Source organism: Suncus etruscus, chromosome 4 (assembly GCF_024139225.1).
Source record: "Suncus etruscus isolate mSunEtr1 chromosome 4, mSunEtr1.pri.cur, whole genome shotgun sequence".
NCBI classification, from domain to species: domain Eukaryota; kingdom Metazoa; phylum Chordata; class Mammalia; order Eulipotyphla; family Soricidae; genus Suncus; species Suncus etruscus.
In genome coordinates, this window is record NC_064851.1 from 36,735,292 (window position 1) to 36,754,070 (window position 18,779).

Below are 18,779 nucleotides of genomic sequence, written 5' to 3' on the forward strand. Positions count from 1 at the left end.
GGCTAACATTTTTGGTTCTCAGCATATTTGTACATTCTAGTTCTAAGCTCAAACTATGCTATTAATTTTAAACCCAATTTCCATAATTACATAAAGAAAAACTTTTTTTCTTTTTTTTGTAGTGGAGGGGATCTGAGGATATTCCGACACTCTATAGTCAGTGAAAATCCCAGAAGAGAGAAGACTATAAACAGCAGACAGGTCAGGAGGTTCTATAGTGCAGATTAAGGGGCACACACAGCTTAGTAAACTAATGAAAGCAACAGTGAATGGTAGACTTGTCAGTGAGGCACATCAAATGTGATAGGTAGCCAATCAAGGACACACAACCTGCATAGTTAGAAATAAGAGGATCAAGATACAATTGATGTGCTCCAGCCTCAAACAGGTGTCTGCTAACAAAAGAAATCTGCTACTTTACCCCAGAACTCTATTCTTCCAGACCGAGAAGACAACTAGAAAACGATCTCTTTGTTCTACCACATCCTGACAACAGTAATTTTCTTTATTCTTTCAATTTCCCCTTTGTCATAACTTTATTATACATAGCGCAACGAGATATGTGTGCATGCCTTATTGTTCTAACTAAATGGACAATTTAGTTTGTAGTGATGACATAAAGATGCGATTAGAGAAAAATACTGATTCTGTAAAAATGACCCCTTTTTCCATTTGTGTCATGTACATTCAGCTTTTATCTTCTTATATCAAGTTGGTTATTTGCTCTCAATGTTTAACAGCAACAATAAAAACCATAAAACTATTGTATACCTTGAGTACAGAATTTCAATATTTTTCATTTATAATTGCTGAATAATGACAAATTCCTAAGTTTTGATGTGACTCTTGCATGTAGTGAAATCATTTTAATCTAAAATAAATCTTAAGTGCTTTTCAAATGTTTTGCTTACATAATTTCTGGTTTCAAATGTATTTAATAAGCCAGGAAGATAGCTTTTGTTTTAAGGTTAGCTTCTAGCTACAATAGGGATAACTCCATTTCTACTTCTTTTTCCAATTTACCTCTAACATATTTATTTTTTATGATGCTGACTCTTAAGTTATAAAATATACAAATCTTGTTTGTATTTTAAGAAAATATAATCTTTGAAAAATGAAAAGCTTTTTCTCTGTTTCAACAGCCTTGCAACTTGACTTAATTTTCAAAAGAATAACTAAAGTCTATGGGAGCACAATAAGAGATTGGAATAGTTTCAAGAGGTAATAGTTAGAAACCCCTTTCATTACTTTTCCTAAACTCTTAACTGTTGCATATTCCAGGTGACTACGTTGCAGAATGTGTTATTTAATCGTTGCATTTTCCAGGCAGAAAAATACCTACCCATGACCCATTGCACCATTAGCTGGTTTAACTATAAAAGTTTTCTGCTTTCGTTTTTTCTTCAATTCCTTCACATAGTTCTGGAACTGTGTGTATTCTGCAGGGAAGATCCAGGTTCGAGGAATAAAAGTATAATCCAAAGGCTGAGATTTGATCATTCTACAAATCAGAGAAAACATCAAAAATAATTTCTATTTGCATTTTTCCTATTGTTTCTTTTCTCTTTAATAGTGACATTTACTGCAAGAATTTAAATTCCTACCAATTATGGATTCATTCTTTAGTTCAGTCAGCACCTACTACACCTTTTCCAGATACTGTGATAAATGAAACAGGATCAAACAAATAAGAGAGTTATCTATGCACCAGGTTGTCATTTACTATAACAAACATTTGAGTATATATACTATGTGCTTAGCCATGAGGACATTAAGATAAATTAATGTGGTCTCTTCCCTAAGTAATCAATATGTAGGCTGCTAGTTAAATGTGGTAAGTACAATAAAGAGATATCAGGAAAAATGTCATATGGGAAGAGAACTGAAAACTACCTCAGAGACAGAAGTGGGCAGTAGGAAATGCTTCACAGCCAGGTTCTATCAATATAGATTCTTTAAAGATAACGGGGTATTCTCTGAAACACCCAGAAGAGGGAGTGTGTTTGTCTGGGGTAGGGGGAACCATTTGATGGTGTTCTGGGCTCCCAGGGCTCTAAAAATAAAAGTATTATCTTTAAGCCAATCTGAGCATGGGTGCTTCTGATCACCCATTTACTCCACTGGTTTTGAAGGTCAATAAGTTTTTTTTTAAAAATGTCTAAATAAAAATTATATTCACCTAATTATATTGCTCTATATTTCATGTGGGTTTTGTTTAGTTTGGTTTTGGTTTTAGTTTTGGTTTTGGTTTGGGGGTCATACCCAGCAGGGGGTTATTCCTGGCTCTGTTCTCAGAAATCGCTCCTGGCAGGCTTTCAGGACCATATGAGATGCCATTAATTTAACTGGGGTCCGACCTATGTTGTTCACATGCAAGGCAAATGTCCTTCCACTATGCTATTGCTCTGGCTGCCCCCCCCAATATTTCATGTGTTTTAATGACTACACTGTACTGATATTTTTGTGTTTGCTCCAAATAAGGTTATTTGAAACTAAGCATAAGGATAATATTAGGTCTGTTGACTTTTAATAAATCCCAACCATTAGCTATTTCATAAAACTGAATTAGAAAAAGTTTACATATTACCAATGAACAAAAATATTTTAAATAAATCTATTTCATAAATGTTTGAAAATCTCTATAGATGTATAGATGTCTCCAAGTGTTATCAGTAAATAGGATAATAGTATATAGTATATACAGATGTTGAGCCTAAATTTTAACACTAGAGAATAGGATATGCTCTCTACATATAACTATATACATATATATTTATTTATATCAAATTCACTTAGTATCCACAACTGAGGTTCATGTGCTTATTAAATTTCAAATGCATTCAAATTGTATTTCTGCCACAGCCATCTTGATCCAGACACTAAGGGAATTCTTAGGGTCCCTCAAAAAAGTGGATGCAAGACCGAGTGAGAATCAGGCCATGCTCAGGATTGAGTATGAATCTGCATTCTGGTTTATTGAAGATTATATGGCTATGTAAGCAAGATTATTTTCAAGTCATAATTTTTGCGATATGTAAAAAGAAGCTCACATTTGTTTCTGAGTCAAATATAACATTCTTGTTAACAAAACCTTATCAATACACACTATTTGATCTATGAATTGCTTCAATACAATTCACATGCCTATAAGGTGGGTTACAAAACCTCTAAAAGATAAACTTCAATCAAGAGACAGAGATGAGTCTTTGAGCATGAAGCTCTCCTTGAATCAAAGAAGGCAATTTTGGCTTTGTTTTGTTTTGTTTTGGGTCACACCCAGCAATGTTCAGTGGTTACTCCAGGCTCAATGCTTAGAAGTCACACTCGGCAGCATTCAAGGGTTACTCCTGGCTCTATGCTCAGATATCACTCCTGGCAGGCTCGGGACCATATGGGATGCCAGGGATTCAAATCACGGTCCTTCTGCATGCAAAACAAATGCCCTATCTCCATGCTATCTTAATCAAGACTGCATATCTTGTGAAGTGTAGTGAATACATTTAAAAATACTGGAAATAAGGACATCTGAGAACAGGGAGACTTCTCAAAGGGCTAGAGCACATGCTTTGCATGGGAGAGATTCAAGTTTGATTATCTCCATTACTGCCTACCCTCTTTGGGCACCTTATTGAGCGAGCTTGGGCATGATCTGGGTGAGTTATTAATAGAATGTCCTGTGCTTTATTGCTCTGCTGTCCAAACAAAAGGAATGTTTGTTTTGGGAAGATGTCTGATGCATAAGGTATCCCTAATGACTTGCTAATCTTCTACCTCAAAAACATCCATGGGCACAGGAGTAGGGAATTTGCCTTGCATGCGGCTGACCCAGGAGGTACACAGGTTTGATTCCTGGTATCCCATATGGCCCCCAGAGCCAGGAGTGATTTCTGAGCGCAGAGCCAGGAGTAACCACTGAGTACCTGGGTGTGGCCCCCAAAAAAAACAAACAAAAATAATAATAACATTCGAGGTTTGGCCTAGAACAATGGGTTATTAAGAAAGCTTTTCAGGGGCCAGAGAGATAGCATGGAGGTAAGGTATTTGCCTTTTGTGCAGAAGGTCATTGGTTTGAATCCAGCATCGCATATGGTCCCCCAAGCCTGTCAAGAGTGATTTCTGAGTGTGGAGCCAGGAGTAACCTCTACCCAGTGTGACCCAAAACCAAAAATGAAAGAAAGAAAGAAAGAAAGAAAGAAAGAAAGAAAGAAAGAAAGAAAGAAAGAAAGAAAGAAAGAAAGAAAGAAAGAAAGAAAGAAAGAAAGAAAGAAAGAAAGAAAGAAGAAGGAAGGAAGGAAGGAAGGAAGGAAGGAAGGAAGGAAGGAAGGAAGGAAGGAAGGAAGGAAGGAAGGAAGGAAGGAAGGAAGGAAGGAAGGAAGGAAGGAAGGAAGGAAGGAAGGAAGGAAGGAAGGAAGGAAGGAAGGAAGGAAGGAAGGAAGGAAGGAAGGAAGGAAGGAAGGAAGGAAGGAAGGAAGGAAGGAAGGAAGGAAGGAAGGAAGGAAGGAAGGAAGGAAGGAAGGAAGGAAGGAAGGAAGGAAGAAGGAAGAAAGAAGAAGGAAGAAGAAGAAAGAAAGAAAGAAAGAAAGAAAGAAGAAAGAAAGAAAGAAAGAAAGAAAGAAAGAAAGAAAGAAAGAAAGAAAGAAAGAAAGAAAGAAAGAAAGAAAGAAAGAAAGAAAGAAAGAAAGAAAGAAAGAAAGAAAGAAAGAAAGAAAGAAAGAAAGAAAGAAAGAAAGAAAGAAAGAAAGAAAGAAAGAAAGAAAGAAAGAAAGAAAGAAAGAAAGAAAGAAAGAAAGCTTTTCTCATGTAAAGATTTGCTCCTTTTTACTAAAACTTGCTTTTTAGTCAGACTTTTAAAAGGACTTAGGAAGTTGGTTTTCTGTGAAAGCCCCATAAGCAAAAAGCCTATTCCTGTAGATGAAAATAACCCTGATTTAAAAAAAAAAAAAGTGCCATCTAGCTAATCTTTTAATTTACATCAGAATTGACACCCAGAGTCTGGTCTGGAAGGAAAAACTCTGCAATATTAAAATCTGCATGCAGGAGGGATAGCCTGGAGGTAGGGTGTTTGCCTTGCATACAAAAGGATGGTATTTCAAATCTTGGCATCCCATATGGTCCCCTGAGCCTGCCAGGAGTGATTTCTGAGCATAGAGCCAGAAGTAACCCCTGAGTGCTATTGGGTGTGACCCCCATCCCCCCAAAAAAAAGACTTTAGGAAAGGGCCGAAGCAATCGCACAGTGGTAGGGCATTTGCCTTGATGTGGACAACCCAGGGCTAACCTGGGTTCGATCCCCAGCATCCCATAAGATCCCCAGCCTTCCAGGAGCAATTTCTGAGTGCAGAGCCAGGAGTAACCCCTGAGCACCTCTGGTGTGCCCCCCACCCCCAAAATAGAATTTAGGAAACTCTTGGTTTTGTTTCATACTTAATGGTGGTCAGGGCTTACTCCAGACTTTGTGCTTTAGGTAGTTCAGGGATCAAACCAGTAGGAATCAGGAATCCATATGGCATACCAAATGATCCCCAGAACTACATCCTATGAGCACTGCCAGGGGGCAATCCCTGAGGACTGAGCAGGAATATCCTTGTACACTGCTAGATATGGCCAAAACCAAACAAATACATATTAAATGAAAACTCGCTAACTAAATAAATCACATGTTCAGAACTTAATGTGGTAATTGAAATCCCTTCTTCTTGTAATTTTTTTAGTGTCATCATAGGCTGGCTGTTGGGTGAGAAGACTGGCAACATTAGTGGAAAAAAGTAGACACTGGTAAAGGGATGGATGCCTGAAACAAAATCATGAATATTTTGCTATTCACGATGACTAATTCTATAAAAAATAAAACCTTCCTACATACTGACATAAAGTGAGAAAAGCCTTATTGATGAACATTTTCTTTACATCCTTCACATTCATAGTGTTTGTCTTCTCTATGTACTCTGATGTACAGTGATAGATGAATTTGCAGATAAAGTCTTCCTTCATTCTTTATATACGGATTTCTTAGGATTTTCCACCCCAGTAAGTTCAGTGATGCAAAATGAGTCCATTCCTCAAGGAGAAAGTTTTCCTATATTTTCCGTATGCACAGGGTCTCTACTGTGTGAGTTTTCTCATATACAATTGAAGATTGACTGACTCCTGGAGGAATTTTTCTTACTTTTTTCAAATCTATATTAGGATTTTCTCCTGTGAGATTATTAGATGAAATAAGCTTTGATGTCTGTAAGAAAATCCTACATTATTTACACTCCTAAGGTTTTTTTCATGTGTAAGGTACCTTATGTAAATTACATACTAAGGTATTAGTTCAGTGAGAAAGTTTTCCTACATAGGTTATGTTAGTAATGTTTCTCTCCTGTATGAATTCTCTGGTGTGTAATAAAATCTGAAGAAAGTTTTCTTATATACTTTACATCCATACCTTTTTTCTCCAGAGTGAATTCTTCGAGGCCTAATGAGGGATCCCTTTATGTAAAGTTTTTCTTACTTACTTTACACTCATAAATTTTCTCTCCTCATGTACAGTGAAATGTGGCTTACAATCATATAATTTCCAATATTTGTTACTTTCGTAAGTTTTTTTCCAATGTAAATTATCTTACTTAACACAAGTTATGGTTTGTATAAGAAAGTCTTACATTCTTGATATTCTTTTTTTTGTTTTGTTTTGTTTTGTTTTGTGGTTTTTGGGTCACACCCGGCAGTGCTCAGGGGTTATTCCTGGCTCCAGGCTCAGAAATTTCTCCTGGCAGGCACTGGGGGACCATATGGGACGCCGGGATTGGAACCGATGACCTCCTGCATGAAAGGCAAACGCCTTACCTCCATGCTATCTCTCCGGCCCCATTCTTGATATTCTTAAGGTTTCTCTCCCATGTGAATAAATTAATATGTAATATGATGTGACTTATGAGAAACTTTCTTTATATTCTGTACTTTTATAGTGTTCTACACTGAATAAATTCTCAGATTCTGGATGAGTATACATTTTCCCACATTTCTTACCTTCCTAACTTTCTCCTTTTTCTGATGCCAACTAATGTCTAAAAATTGACTAGTTCTTTGACATTCCTGAGGTTTAACACCTGGATGTATTTCTGGATATTTATGACATTAGTGATATTTTAATGTGAAAGTTGTATGTCCTTTATATTCCCATAAAGAATGTGTCTCATCAGGACCAATAATCAAAAATATGACTCTTGTGTACATTATATACCTCAGGCATCCTACCAGAAGAGTTTCAATTATTTATTCTTGGTTTTGTGACGTGAATTGAGCTCAAGTTAAAAGTATTTTCTAATTTCTCTTTCATCTTTGTTGCTGTTTTCCTCATAGTGACCAAAACTAATGCCTATGCTGACGTTTTCTTTTGTTCTTGATCAAGTCATTCACAGACTGCGTATCTGAGAGGGGGGACCTACTTTTTGCTCTACTTGAAGATAACTTTAGGTTTTATGACTGAATTTACCAATGATTCCAGGTGACTAAAGGTTTCTGTATCATATACCCTATAGGGTTTTCTGATCATCACTCAGGTGCTATGACTCTTCCCAGGTGAAGTGCACAACCATATCCTTAAACACCAACATCCTAAAGATCTACTTATAATCTTATCTCTTAGAAACATAGAGAATACTGAGACTGAAGCTAGGAGAGGTGAAGGGAAGAGTCAAGAAGAGACTTTCATACTTTCCTCCTAGTTTCAAAGTCTCATGTTCAGGGATAAATATGAGCTTTTTGTTTCCTTTGATTCTGTGTCTAATGTACAAAATAAGAATCAAAATAAGGTTCAGGGAACAGACCAAGTCTATTTGTAATTCTTTTTGAAATAAGGCAACTACCTGCACAGTATCCTAATACAAATATCTGGGAGTCATCTCGGAGACCTCTCTTTAATTTTGGGATCATGGCAGTTATCAAAGATACATGTATATTTTCTATGTATAAGAAAGACTTCTTCCTCACCAGAAACTATGATACATATTAGATGCTCACTAAGCATTTTAAAAACAGACTATACATATAGCATATAAAGCAACAACTAGTTCTTACATGACAATAGTACATATTGAATAACCTCTGAAATTTAAAAAAAAACATATTGCTAGAAAAGAAACACCAGAAAGTTGCATGATAAAAAAAAAATCTCTAGGATTCTGGAAACAGAAATTTTGTCCCAAACACTACTATTTGTTTAATGTAACTGGACCACAATTATATTCCATGAAAAAAAATGCAGAAACAGAAATAGGAAACTTTTGGGGCCAGAGCAATAGCACAACAGCAAGTAGAGCTCTTGTCATGTATGTAACTGACCCAAATTAGATCCCCAGCATCACATAGGGTATAACTCCTTGATGCAGTGCCAGGAATAATCTTTGAGCATTGCCAGATGTGGCTCCAAAATTAACAAACAAATAAAAATAAATAGGGAACTCTTTAGATTACTCTATCTCTATTTTGATGATTTTAAGCATCAAAATACCATTTAAAACCAGTGTAACCTTGTAAAATATAGTACTAAAACATTCAAAATACAAACTTCAAAAAGGTCTTCTCTGTTATAAGAAAATGAATATTACTTGGTCATATTTCTTGCTAAGAAATCCTTCCTACAGATCTCCCCCATTCCTGGAAAATGGTTGATCCTCTGGAAAACAAAAAGGTAAATATTAATATACTCAACATACTGAATTAAGATAGCCATATATACATTATATTATAATGCTATTATATAATTACAGCTAACCTTTGAGTGTCAATATTTCAATATTCTAATAATTAATTTAAAAAACTTAAAATGTAATGTTTTAAATTGAGATGCAAACACATCAAATTTCCTAATGAGCAAAAATATATAGTCATAATTTATTTCCTCATCAGTTTTCTTACCTGGTAATTTTGCAATTCTGCAATCTTCTCCTGCTGGACTGCAGCATCACACCATATAAGGTTACTTGTTTCATCCTCATCTGGAGCTTTTATAAATCCCATTTCATCTATTACTACACGAACTGCAAATACACAGTTAAACTAAAATTTAAAAACCTCTGAAATATATTTATGGTGGAAACATTTTTGGTCTATAGAAGTTAAGTTCTCAGTACTTTATTTTAAAGATGAAGTAGTTAGTTATCATTAATTAGAATATAGTCTTGTTTTTAGTTACAACTATTTGACAAATCAGACACTACATTATTTTATATTATCAGAAATGAAAAAAATAGTGTGTGTTTCCAGAAAAAAAATAGGTTACCTATAAAGAATAAAACAGCTTTATTGGTTTGCCTTCAAGAAGAAGGTGCACAAAAGATGCAAAAAAAAATGCATAACAGGGAGCAAAAGATTAGGGTCAGGAGCCAAACATGAATGGAAGAAGCACTAGAGGTGTGTGACATGGCAGAGCATATTTTGTTTGTTTGAGTACTGAATTTCTTTTGCCATAAGTTATATATAACTTTAAAAAAAGGCTATTTCATAGTGTTGAACATAATGAGCTTCAGCAAGATAAAGGAGGGTCAAGTTAAGTATACTTACTGACAAATACTACACTCACTATAGCAGAACTATTTTTTTAATGCAGTCCAAATTCTAAATTTCAATTCTACTATTTAACCAGGTTCACACAGCTGCTAAAAATTTTTGTTACTGTTCATGGCAGGATGAAAAGACACATATAGCTGAGCAACACATATTGGAAAATTTGATGGATTGTTGTGATGCTGAATTAGTGACAAAATCAAAAAAGGTATAGAAAATTAACATAAAATAAAATAAAAACAGTCCCAGTTCATCAGAACTATGCTACAACTTCCACGTCACTAATTAAAGTCATTTTTAAAAGCTATATCAACTCAATTATATTGACTCAGGCTATGAAATAATGAAGTAGATTTTGTAGTGGAGATTTCCATTCTGATCATCTATGGCAGGGGTGGCAAACACGCGGCTCCTGGCCAAAATGAATGCTGCTCTTTGCCTCTTATCATTATTTCGTATACTGTGGCTCTTTGCCAAGTTTGGATTTTTTTTCTGCTGCTTCTGCGGAGGGACCTCTGAGGAGAGATCTCCGAGCGCGCAGTCCCTCCCCCAGGCTGTGGCATCCCGTCTCCCATCCCTCGGACACAACTGCACGGGCCAGCGAGCTGGGGAGGGGGGGGGGGAAGACACACATACCTGTGTGTCACATGTTGGGTCACATCTTGCCGTGAGTTCTTAGTGTGGAGGACGCAGCACACCCTCACCATCACTGCAGGATTTTGACCCACACTCAAAATGGCAAAATGCAATATGTGTTTAATAGATTATTGTTAAAATTATATGCTTTTGTGTGAGTGTTTGTATGTTTTGGCAGGTCACTGTGTGGTGTGGCTCTCTGACTCTCACAGTTTAAAATTTTGGTTCTTTGTGTCGAACTTGTTCGCCACCCCTGTCCTGTTGGTTCCAAACTCTATTTCTACTGAAAAAAATTTATGCTCAGAGAAAAGCTTGCATTTTAGAACAAACTACTTATATTGCCCTCTGTTATGTAGACCTACAATCATCACACTTGAAAATAAAATTCATTTTAATAAATAAAATTATAAATTTTATTGAAAATTAAACTGTAGAATAAAGTAAAATAACAGGATAAAGTTTGAGTTTCAACATTTCTGGATCCTAACAGAATGAATTATCATATTGCAATGTTTCAGTGGGTTTTTTTCTTTTTGCTTTACTGGTACTCTAAATAGGAGAACTGTTGAAAAGGAATCAATTGTTTGAATTTACTTGGCTCAAGTATAAAACTGATGACCAAACACTGTTGTACTCAAGTCCTGGGGCCACTTGATTGTATTTTGGTTGAAGAGAAAGAAAGAATCTTTTATGGAATAGTGCCTAGAACACAAACATGAAAGAAGTGATTGGTAGTGGATGAGATGAGAGAGAATTGTAGAGTTGAAACTGGTAATTTCCATGAGAGGCTAACAAAACTTAAAATTGTTCGGAGAGACCAAGTGACAATATACAATATGAAAGTTGGCAAAGGAAAAGTCCTCTCTCATGTGTCAGCAGCCACCATGCTGCTATACAATTACAACTTACATAATTAAGGTAGGCCAGGGCAATCGTGACATGAGAAATCAACTAGCTGAAAGGTAAATGCGAATGGAAAAGCCAGAAAGCTGAGGAGCAGATCTGTTCCTTAGATCATGAGACATTGCTCAGACCCTTTCAGAAATAAATGGGAAAATCTTAATGATGGAACTTGTGATATAATCAGAATAAACTAGTATTACTGAAATGACATTATTATTGAGAATGATTGTGTACAGAGCCAGTAGAAATATTATATAGTAAGTGATATAAGTCAGAGAGAGAGAGAGACATGGAATAATCTCACCCTTCAATGGGTTTTAAGAATAATTAAAGACATTATTGTAATAAGGCTCAAAGACAATAGAGTTAAGGGCCAGAAGGACAATTTTGAAGATCACTACAAAGAGTGGAGAATGCTGTTAGGGAAATAACTACACTAACAACTAACACGACAATGTTAAAGAATGAAAAAAGAAGAATGCCTGTCCAGAATACAGGTGGGGTGGTGGTGGAATAAAGGGGGGTCATTGGTGGTGAGAATATTGCACTGTGAAGGGGGATATTCTTTTTATGACTGAAACCCAACTACAGTCATGCTTGTAATCATGGTGCTTAAATATTTTATTATGAAATTCAAAGAATGGAAAAAGTGTACTTCAGAGAAAACTACAGTAATGGGCATCAAATTCACTTGTGTGACTATGCTATTCAATCACACCTATTTAAACTGAAACATTAAAACTTAACTGGTGTTATTTTAAAGATAGCCACAGCAGAGAAAAGAAATTTCTGGTTACAGAGAGAGAGTAGAGAGTGATGGGGCTTTCCTTGCATGTGGCCAACCTGGGTTTGATTCCTAGCACGGCATATAGTCAAGTCCCACCAGGTCTGGTTCATGAGCATGAGCATAGCCATGGAAGGAAGGAAGAAGGAAGGAAGGAAAGAAGGAAGGAAAGGAGGGAGGGAGGGAGGGAAGAAGGGAGGGAGGGAAGGAGGAAGGGAGGGATGGAGGGAAGGAAGGAATTATATTTTAATTTTCATTTGCCACAAGATCCTTCTTCTTATATTTTCCTTATTTATTTTCTTGTAGCTATTAGAACTCCAAGTTCATTAACAAACGGAGAAAAGACAGAGCTAAAAGGAAGCATTGGAGCAACAAAGTCTATTTCAAACTTATTTGAATGATTAAATAAGGTCACTCATGTGAGTATAGTAGGTCAAGAATTGCATGAAAAAATAAGACAAAACCAAGATGAAAACACAGGCATCCTTACTTTGGATTAATTTCTTTTTCCTTTATTATTTAACTTGTCAAAGGAACAATGATCAAATTTCCAAAAGTAGGCAATGGTATATCACTAGATTAAGTAACAGAAAAGCAAGGTAACACTTTTTCCTTGATAGCTGGAAAATTTTCTTTCTCTTCTTTGCACTTGGTTCTCTGTTTTTTTGTTTTGTTTTGTTTTTGTTTTTGTTTTTTTCCCCAATTATCTCTTATCCAAGCCTCTATGTCTGGTCTAGCCACATGAATTTTGACAAGTACTACTGAGTAGATTAAAAAGGTAATACTAAATGTATTTAAAAAAAGCTATCAAAACTTCATCCCTTGAAAAACTTCCTAAAAGTTAGAGGTAACTTAAAACATTTGTTTTTAGTATTTTCCTCTGAGAAATACTTGTTGAAAAGGATTGGGGAAAAATCTCAATTTTGATGAAATAGTTCACTGATGACTGAAGTTTGATGAATTAGTATAAATAAAATTGAGACTTACAAAGATTAGTAAGGGTAAGAATACTAAATATTCTTAAAGTTCATACCATTTTCCTCAATTCTATTAAATTTTTAATTCTATTAATTTCTAAGTGTTGAGAAGAGGTGAAAATTATTTGAGTATTTATGGTATTTATTATAATGAGTTTTGCAATTCTGGTCAAAAGTGTCTTAAATCATAACATTAATTATTATATATGCTCTATAATAAAGATACTACTTTGATAGCTTAGTGTAGCATGAAAACTAAAATTTCAATTTTAAAAAACATAGCATTTACAAAGGATTCTTAAGCATGGAGGTATATTATATTTTTATAAATTGGGTTTGAATATTAAAAACCACAAATTCCAAGCTTTTCACTTACCATTTAGCACATTAATTTTTAATTAATAAATTTTATACATTAGGCATAACTTTGACCATGAAAAATACAAATAGTATAATTATTCTAAGTAAATACACAAAACGAGTTCAAATACTGGGTTTAAATGTCTGTTTTATAAATATTTGTTTCCTTGCTTTAAAATTGTTCATCTAAATATCATATATTTAATCCTGATTAACTATAACTAAAGTTTTTAGTTTACACTGATAATTCTATTTAACTACTGGCAAATTTTATGACAAATTTAAAATTTCAAGACATTTAAAAATTCATTAAAGGAGCTAGAGTGATAGCACAGTAGTAGGGCATTTGCCTTGCATGCAGCTGACCTGTGGCTGACCCAGGTTCAATGCCCATCATCCGATATGGTCCCCAGAGCCTGCCAGGAGCAATTTCTGAGTGATGAACAGGTGTAACCCCTGAGTACCACCAGGTGTGGCCCAAAAACATAAAATAAAATAAAATAATAAAATAAATACTAATAAACTTTATTACATAGGAGATAATATTCTATACCACTTTCAAAATTTTACTATTTTCTCCAAAGATTATGATAGACCGTGATCTCAAGGGAACCTACCAATTTCAAATTTTGTCCCAGCAACATTTGCTGTAATTATTCCCTTCTTTTTCTTCTTTCTGCCTTTTCTTTTTATTGTGCTTTCATAAGGCAATTCTGTATTCAGTTCCAAGGGAGAGGATCCCTGGATAACTATAAAAAAAATTTGAAGTCCTTTAAACCAAACATTACTAAAGAAATAGGAATTTTTATACCAGAAAATACAAGTGTCATCCCCCCAAAGAATGTAAAATTATAAGTTATGAATCTTTAAGAATTTCTGACTAGGTATTAATTCTAACAAAAAATAACCATACTGGGAAACATTAAGAAAATTTGCTTACCTCTTTCTTGAGGCAGAGATGGCATTATCGCCAATTACCAAGCAGTATATACAACTATACCTAGGTCTTGAGATATCTGGAAAGATTGCATTGGTTTAAGTAGGCCCCAAATCACTGAAACTTTTTATCATTATCTTGGTGGAATCCTCAGATTTTAGGACACAGAAGTAATAGGATGTGAAAACACCTGTAGGGATTATAAAATAAAGTAATTTAATAGAAAATTTAATAAAATATTTTAATAAAGGCCAATAACGGTATTTTTGAAAGACAAGTATAGGTGAAAGTTAACATATTAAATCAAAAAATATTTCCTAATAGTTAAATATTATACAGAATACCAAGCAACAGCTTCCTTTATCAAAATGAACAAAAAATATTTTACTTAAATGAAGTATACTATTGGCCATATTTTCTGAAAACTGTTTCTTACCACTTCTCTTTTTCCAGAGACTTCATAATCCTAAACAAGATGGAAAGATGACTTCATTATGTGTCTCTATTATGATTCCTAGAAGTTGATGTATTTCTTTTTCTCTTTTTTTTCTTTTTTTGGAGGGGGTTTTTGGCCATACCCAGCAGCACTCTGGGGTTACTTTTAACTCTGCACCCAGAAATAGCTCTTGGCAGGCTTGGGGGACCATATGGGAACGAACCCACGTCTGTCCTGAGTAGGCTGCATGCAAGACAAATGTCCTACCCACTGTCCTATGGCTCAGGCTACCAGTCTTTGTCTCTCTTAAATCTGTCTTTCTCTTTATTGTTTTCCCCAAAGCTGCATTCAGGTGTTTACTGCTTTTAATATAAAAAGAAAGTCATTCACTCTGCTTCCGGGGACAAAATGATGCTGTGTGCCTCATCTTACTTTCTGCATTCCCAGGGCCTTAATTTCCCTTTATAACAGTAGAAAAAGCATTGATAAAATGAAGTAAATAATAACATGATACAGCAAAATGGGCCAGCTTAGATAGAGATCACACATACTGAGAGAATGCATAAAAGATTCCTTTTAAGGGGCAGGAGCAGTGGCATAAGCGGTAGGGCATCTGCCTTGCATGTGCTAACCTAGGAGAGACCATGGTTTGATGATCCCCCATGTCCCATATGGTCCCCCAAGCCAGGAGCGATTTCTGAGTGCATAGCCAGGAATAACCCCTGAGTGTCACCAGGTGTGCCCCGCCCCCCCCCAAAAAAAGATTCCTTCTAAGGGTTGTGTGTGTAGCAAAAGGGAGAATGGACCACAGTTAAACTGTACAATCAAAAGAAAAAAAGGGGGCTGGAGAGATAGCACAATGGTAGGGTATTTGTCTTACACGCAGAAGACCTGAGATGGACCTTGGTTCAATTTTCAGCAGCCCAGATGACCTTGAGTCTGCCAGGGGCAATTTCTGAGTGCAAAGCCGGGAGTAACCCCTGAGTGCTGCTGGGTGTGGCCCCAAAACAAACAAATAAAAAATAAACAAAACAAAATAAAATAAATAAAATCATATATGGGGGTAGGAGAGACAGAAGAGGGATTAACACACCTGCTTCAAATGCGGCGAACCCCAATTCAATGCCAGAGCACAGTCAGAGATACACCATATCAGTGTTCAGCCAGTGATTAAGCACTGAGCACCACCAAAAAATCGCAAGACATAAATGAATAAAAGAAAAGTACTTCCAAGTGTCAGAAAATGTGAGTTGCCATTATTTGGGCAAACAAAAAAGAGAGCAAGCTTTTAATAATTGAACTATTTTGATTTTTGCTACATTTCAATATGGCCAAGAGTATTCCTCACTTATTTTTCATTGTATATTCTTGAACCTACGTATTTGTACCTAACTATACTACTATGCTACACTGTCATCTATACTACCAACTTTAAAGAATATTAGGGTCCTTACAGAACATCTCTAAACAACAAAAAATTATAAAGCTTGCATTGAATAATATAATATTAATATCTTTATCAGAAAATTATCAGTTTTATTAGGAAAACTTCATCAATATACTCAGTCTCAGACATTCAGCTATATAAAATGTAGCTCATATATCATTCTCAATATAACCATTTTAGCAATATTATCTATTAAAGAAAACTTATAATTTCTTCCCATCATTTTTGTATTTTTTTTCTTTTGTCATTTTTTGGTTTTGTTTGGGGATGCCATGCTCAGCAGTGCTTAGTTCTCACTCCTTGCTCTGCACTCAGGAATCACTTCTAGTAGGACTCAGTATACTATACGTGGGGCCGAGTATCAAACCTGGATCCATCATGTATAAGGCAATGCCCTACCTATTGTACTGTCTCTCTAGTCCCCATTTTTACTAGAATAACACAACACCAAAACCAGGGAACTATTTCTTCATACAGACCAAGTCTGGGAAGGTTCTGCATTCAGAATTTGAAATCCTTACTTGTAACCACACCCTTCATTTCTTCCGGTGTAATCTTACCTGCTAAAAGATCCTCCTATTTCTTGGAGGGGTCTTGGAAGGTTATAAAAGGTTTTGCCTGAGGGGCAAAGGGAATTTGCCTGAAAACATGGATGGAGGTAGGAGAAATGGCAGGAGGAGAGATGGCCGGAAAAACCTAGACGCAGGGCAAGCTAACAAGAGCATGCTTAAATAGGTTTAGGATTATAGGCCACACATGTTGGCCAGGGCATAAATAAAGCTGATATTTCCTGGAACCTGTGTGGATGATTTACTTGCCTCTACCTGAACCTGATAACCTGCTGAATGGAGGGGTATGCAGCCACGTGGTCCTGAGGTAGAGGAAAATGGCCTCCATCACCATTCACTTCAATCCAAGCCCATCTAAAGGGCTTAATGCAACACTTACCCTCTAAAAAGACAGCTCAAAAGTTGACTACATGTCTGGCCTGAGAAGATCTAAATTCAATCCCAACACTGCCTTGTTCCCTCTCTCACCTCCTCACAAGCATAGTTATCACCAAAGACTGGGCCACCAGAGTACTACTTAAAAAGCCCCAAATAAATTGTATTAAATTAAGTATTTTATACCTCATTAACAAACCTGGGATTTAGGAGCCCTTTCCCCTAATTTTTCAAATATGGAATCTTAGTCTAAATGTTTGGCTTTTTTAAAATAAAGACACAAGCCATTAATAGAAAACACTGACTGTAAATTAAGTGCTTAATTATGTAGCTCACTGAGTTCCACTTTTTTAAATTTGATTTTGTTTTGTTTTAAGGTCATACCAGTTAATACTCAAGGGTTACTCCTGCCTCTTCACTCAGAAATACTTTTATTAGTGCCTGGGGAGCATATAGGATGACGGGGATTGAGCTGGGTCAACCTCATGTAAGGCAAGAGTCCTATCTCTCCAGCCTGAGTTCTACTATATTTAGATACCATGCCAACAATGGTGCCAAATTTCTTCAGCTATAAACATATACATATATGTAAACATATAACTGTTTAAATATTGCAACCTTATTACATTTTATACTGTAATATATTGATATATTCTGAATATTTCAAAGAAGTATTCAAGAAAAAAGGAAAATAGAAAACATCCCTAATTTGTTCTTAACTCCCAATGCTAGACAAAAAATATACTAGCTTACTCTTCAGAATGAAAGAGAAGAAGTAGCTTAGAGCTCAGTTTGATCACTTTCTCGATGGTCTCGGTTATCTTTAGATAGTAACTATCTGAATTCACAAATTCTTGCCCAATATCCTATTAGAAAACCAAACAAAGATCTATTATGGTGGCAAAGTATTGTTATATTAATATAGGTGACAAAACTCCACAAGTGTTTGAGTAATATAGTTCAATAATTATACTAAAATTAAATTAGAATTGTTACAGAATGCAAAAAAACCTTATTCTTTTTTTATATAACTGAAGCCAAATGATTTTTATTTGTATAGAGCTCAACAAGAACCTTTTGTTGGGGGGGGGTGCACACTTGGTGACGCTCAGAGGTAACTTCTGGCTATTCAAACAGAAATCACTCCTGGCTTAGGGGACCATATGAGACACCGGGGATCAAACCGAAGTCCATCCTGGATCAACCACGTGCTAATGCAAATGCCATACCACTGTGCTATCACTCTGGCCTTCAACAGAACTTTCATATCTTTCCCCATACCCATAAATTTAAAGGCCTAAGGATTAAAGGCCTAAGGACTATTTTATCTATATATGTGCTCAATCTCATTACCTTTCAGGTTTGGTAAGTTATAATAAACATGATTGAAAAATATTTATGACTTGACTAAAAATCCCATTTCTAAACACTTCACTTTATTCTAAGTATAACGAAGAAGCCCAGTAACTATTACACCAAAGAAGAAAGCAAGTATCAGTAACCTCAAAGAAATACTTGAAGTCATTAGTTTCTTTTTCTTTTTTGGGGGGGGCGGGTGTTTGGTTTTTGGGTCACACCCGGCAGTACTCAGGGGTCACTCCTGGCTCTATGTTCAGAAATCGCTCCTGGCAGCCAGGGGGACCATATGGGATGCCGGGATTCGAACCACCGTCCTTGTGCATGAAAGGCAAATGCCTTACCTCCATGCTATCTCTCCAGCCCCTGTCATTAGTTTTTTAAACTTAGCTACAAAGTAGAATTACATCAAGACCTTTTTAGTTCCGGGTGTCAAGACCCACCCTTG

The 18,779-nt window shown here is 35.8% G+C and overlaps 1 protein-coding gene across 4 annotated transcripts in view; it reads right to left on the bottom strand.

Moving 5' to 3' along the window:
- Window positions 1-18,779, bottom strand: part of TTLL7 (tubulin tyrosine ligase like 7) — a 147,893-nt gene that overhangs the window by 92,789 nt on the left and 36,325 nt on the right. For 2 of the 4 annotated variants that reach the window (XM_049771241.1, XM_049771242.1), the window contains exons 2-6: window positions 14,152-14,338; window positions 13,829-13,960; window positions 8,904-9,025; window positions 8,594-8,661; window positions 1,343-1,501 (exon numbers count right to left, since the gene is read on the bottom strand). In XM_049771241.1, the coding sequence (XP_049627198.1) occupies window positions 1,343-1,501; window positions 8,594-8,661; window positions 8,904-9,025; window positions 13,829-13,960; window positions 14,152-14,176 (506 nt within the window). In that variant the 5' untranslated portion in view covers window positions 14,177-14,338. Of the gene's footprint in view, window positions 1-1,342; window positions 1,502-8,593; window positions 8,662-8,903; window positions 9,026-13,828; window positions 13,961-14,151; window positions 14,339-18,779 lie in introns of those variants that run through there. The other 2 variants (XM_049771243.1, XM_049771244.1) reach the window with 2 other exon arrangements.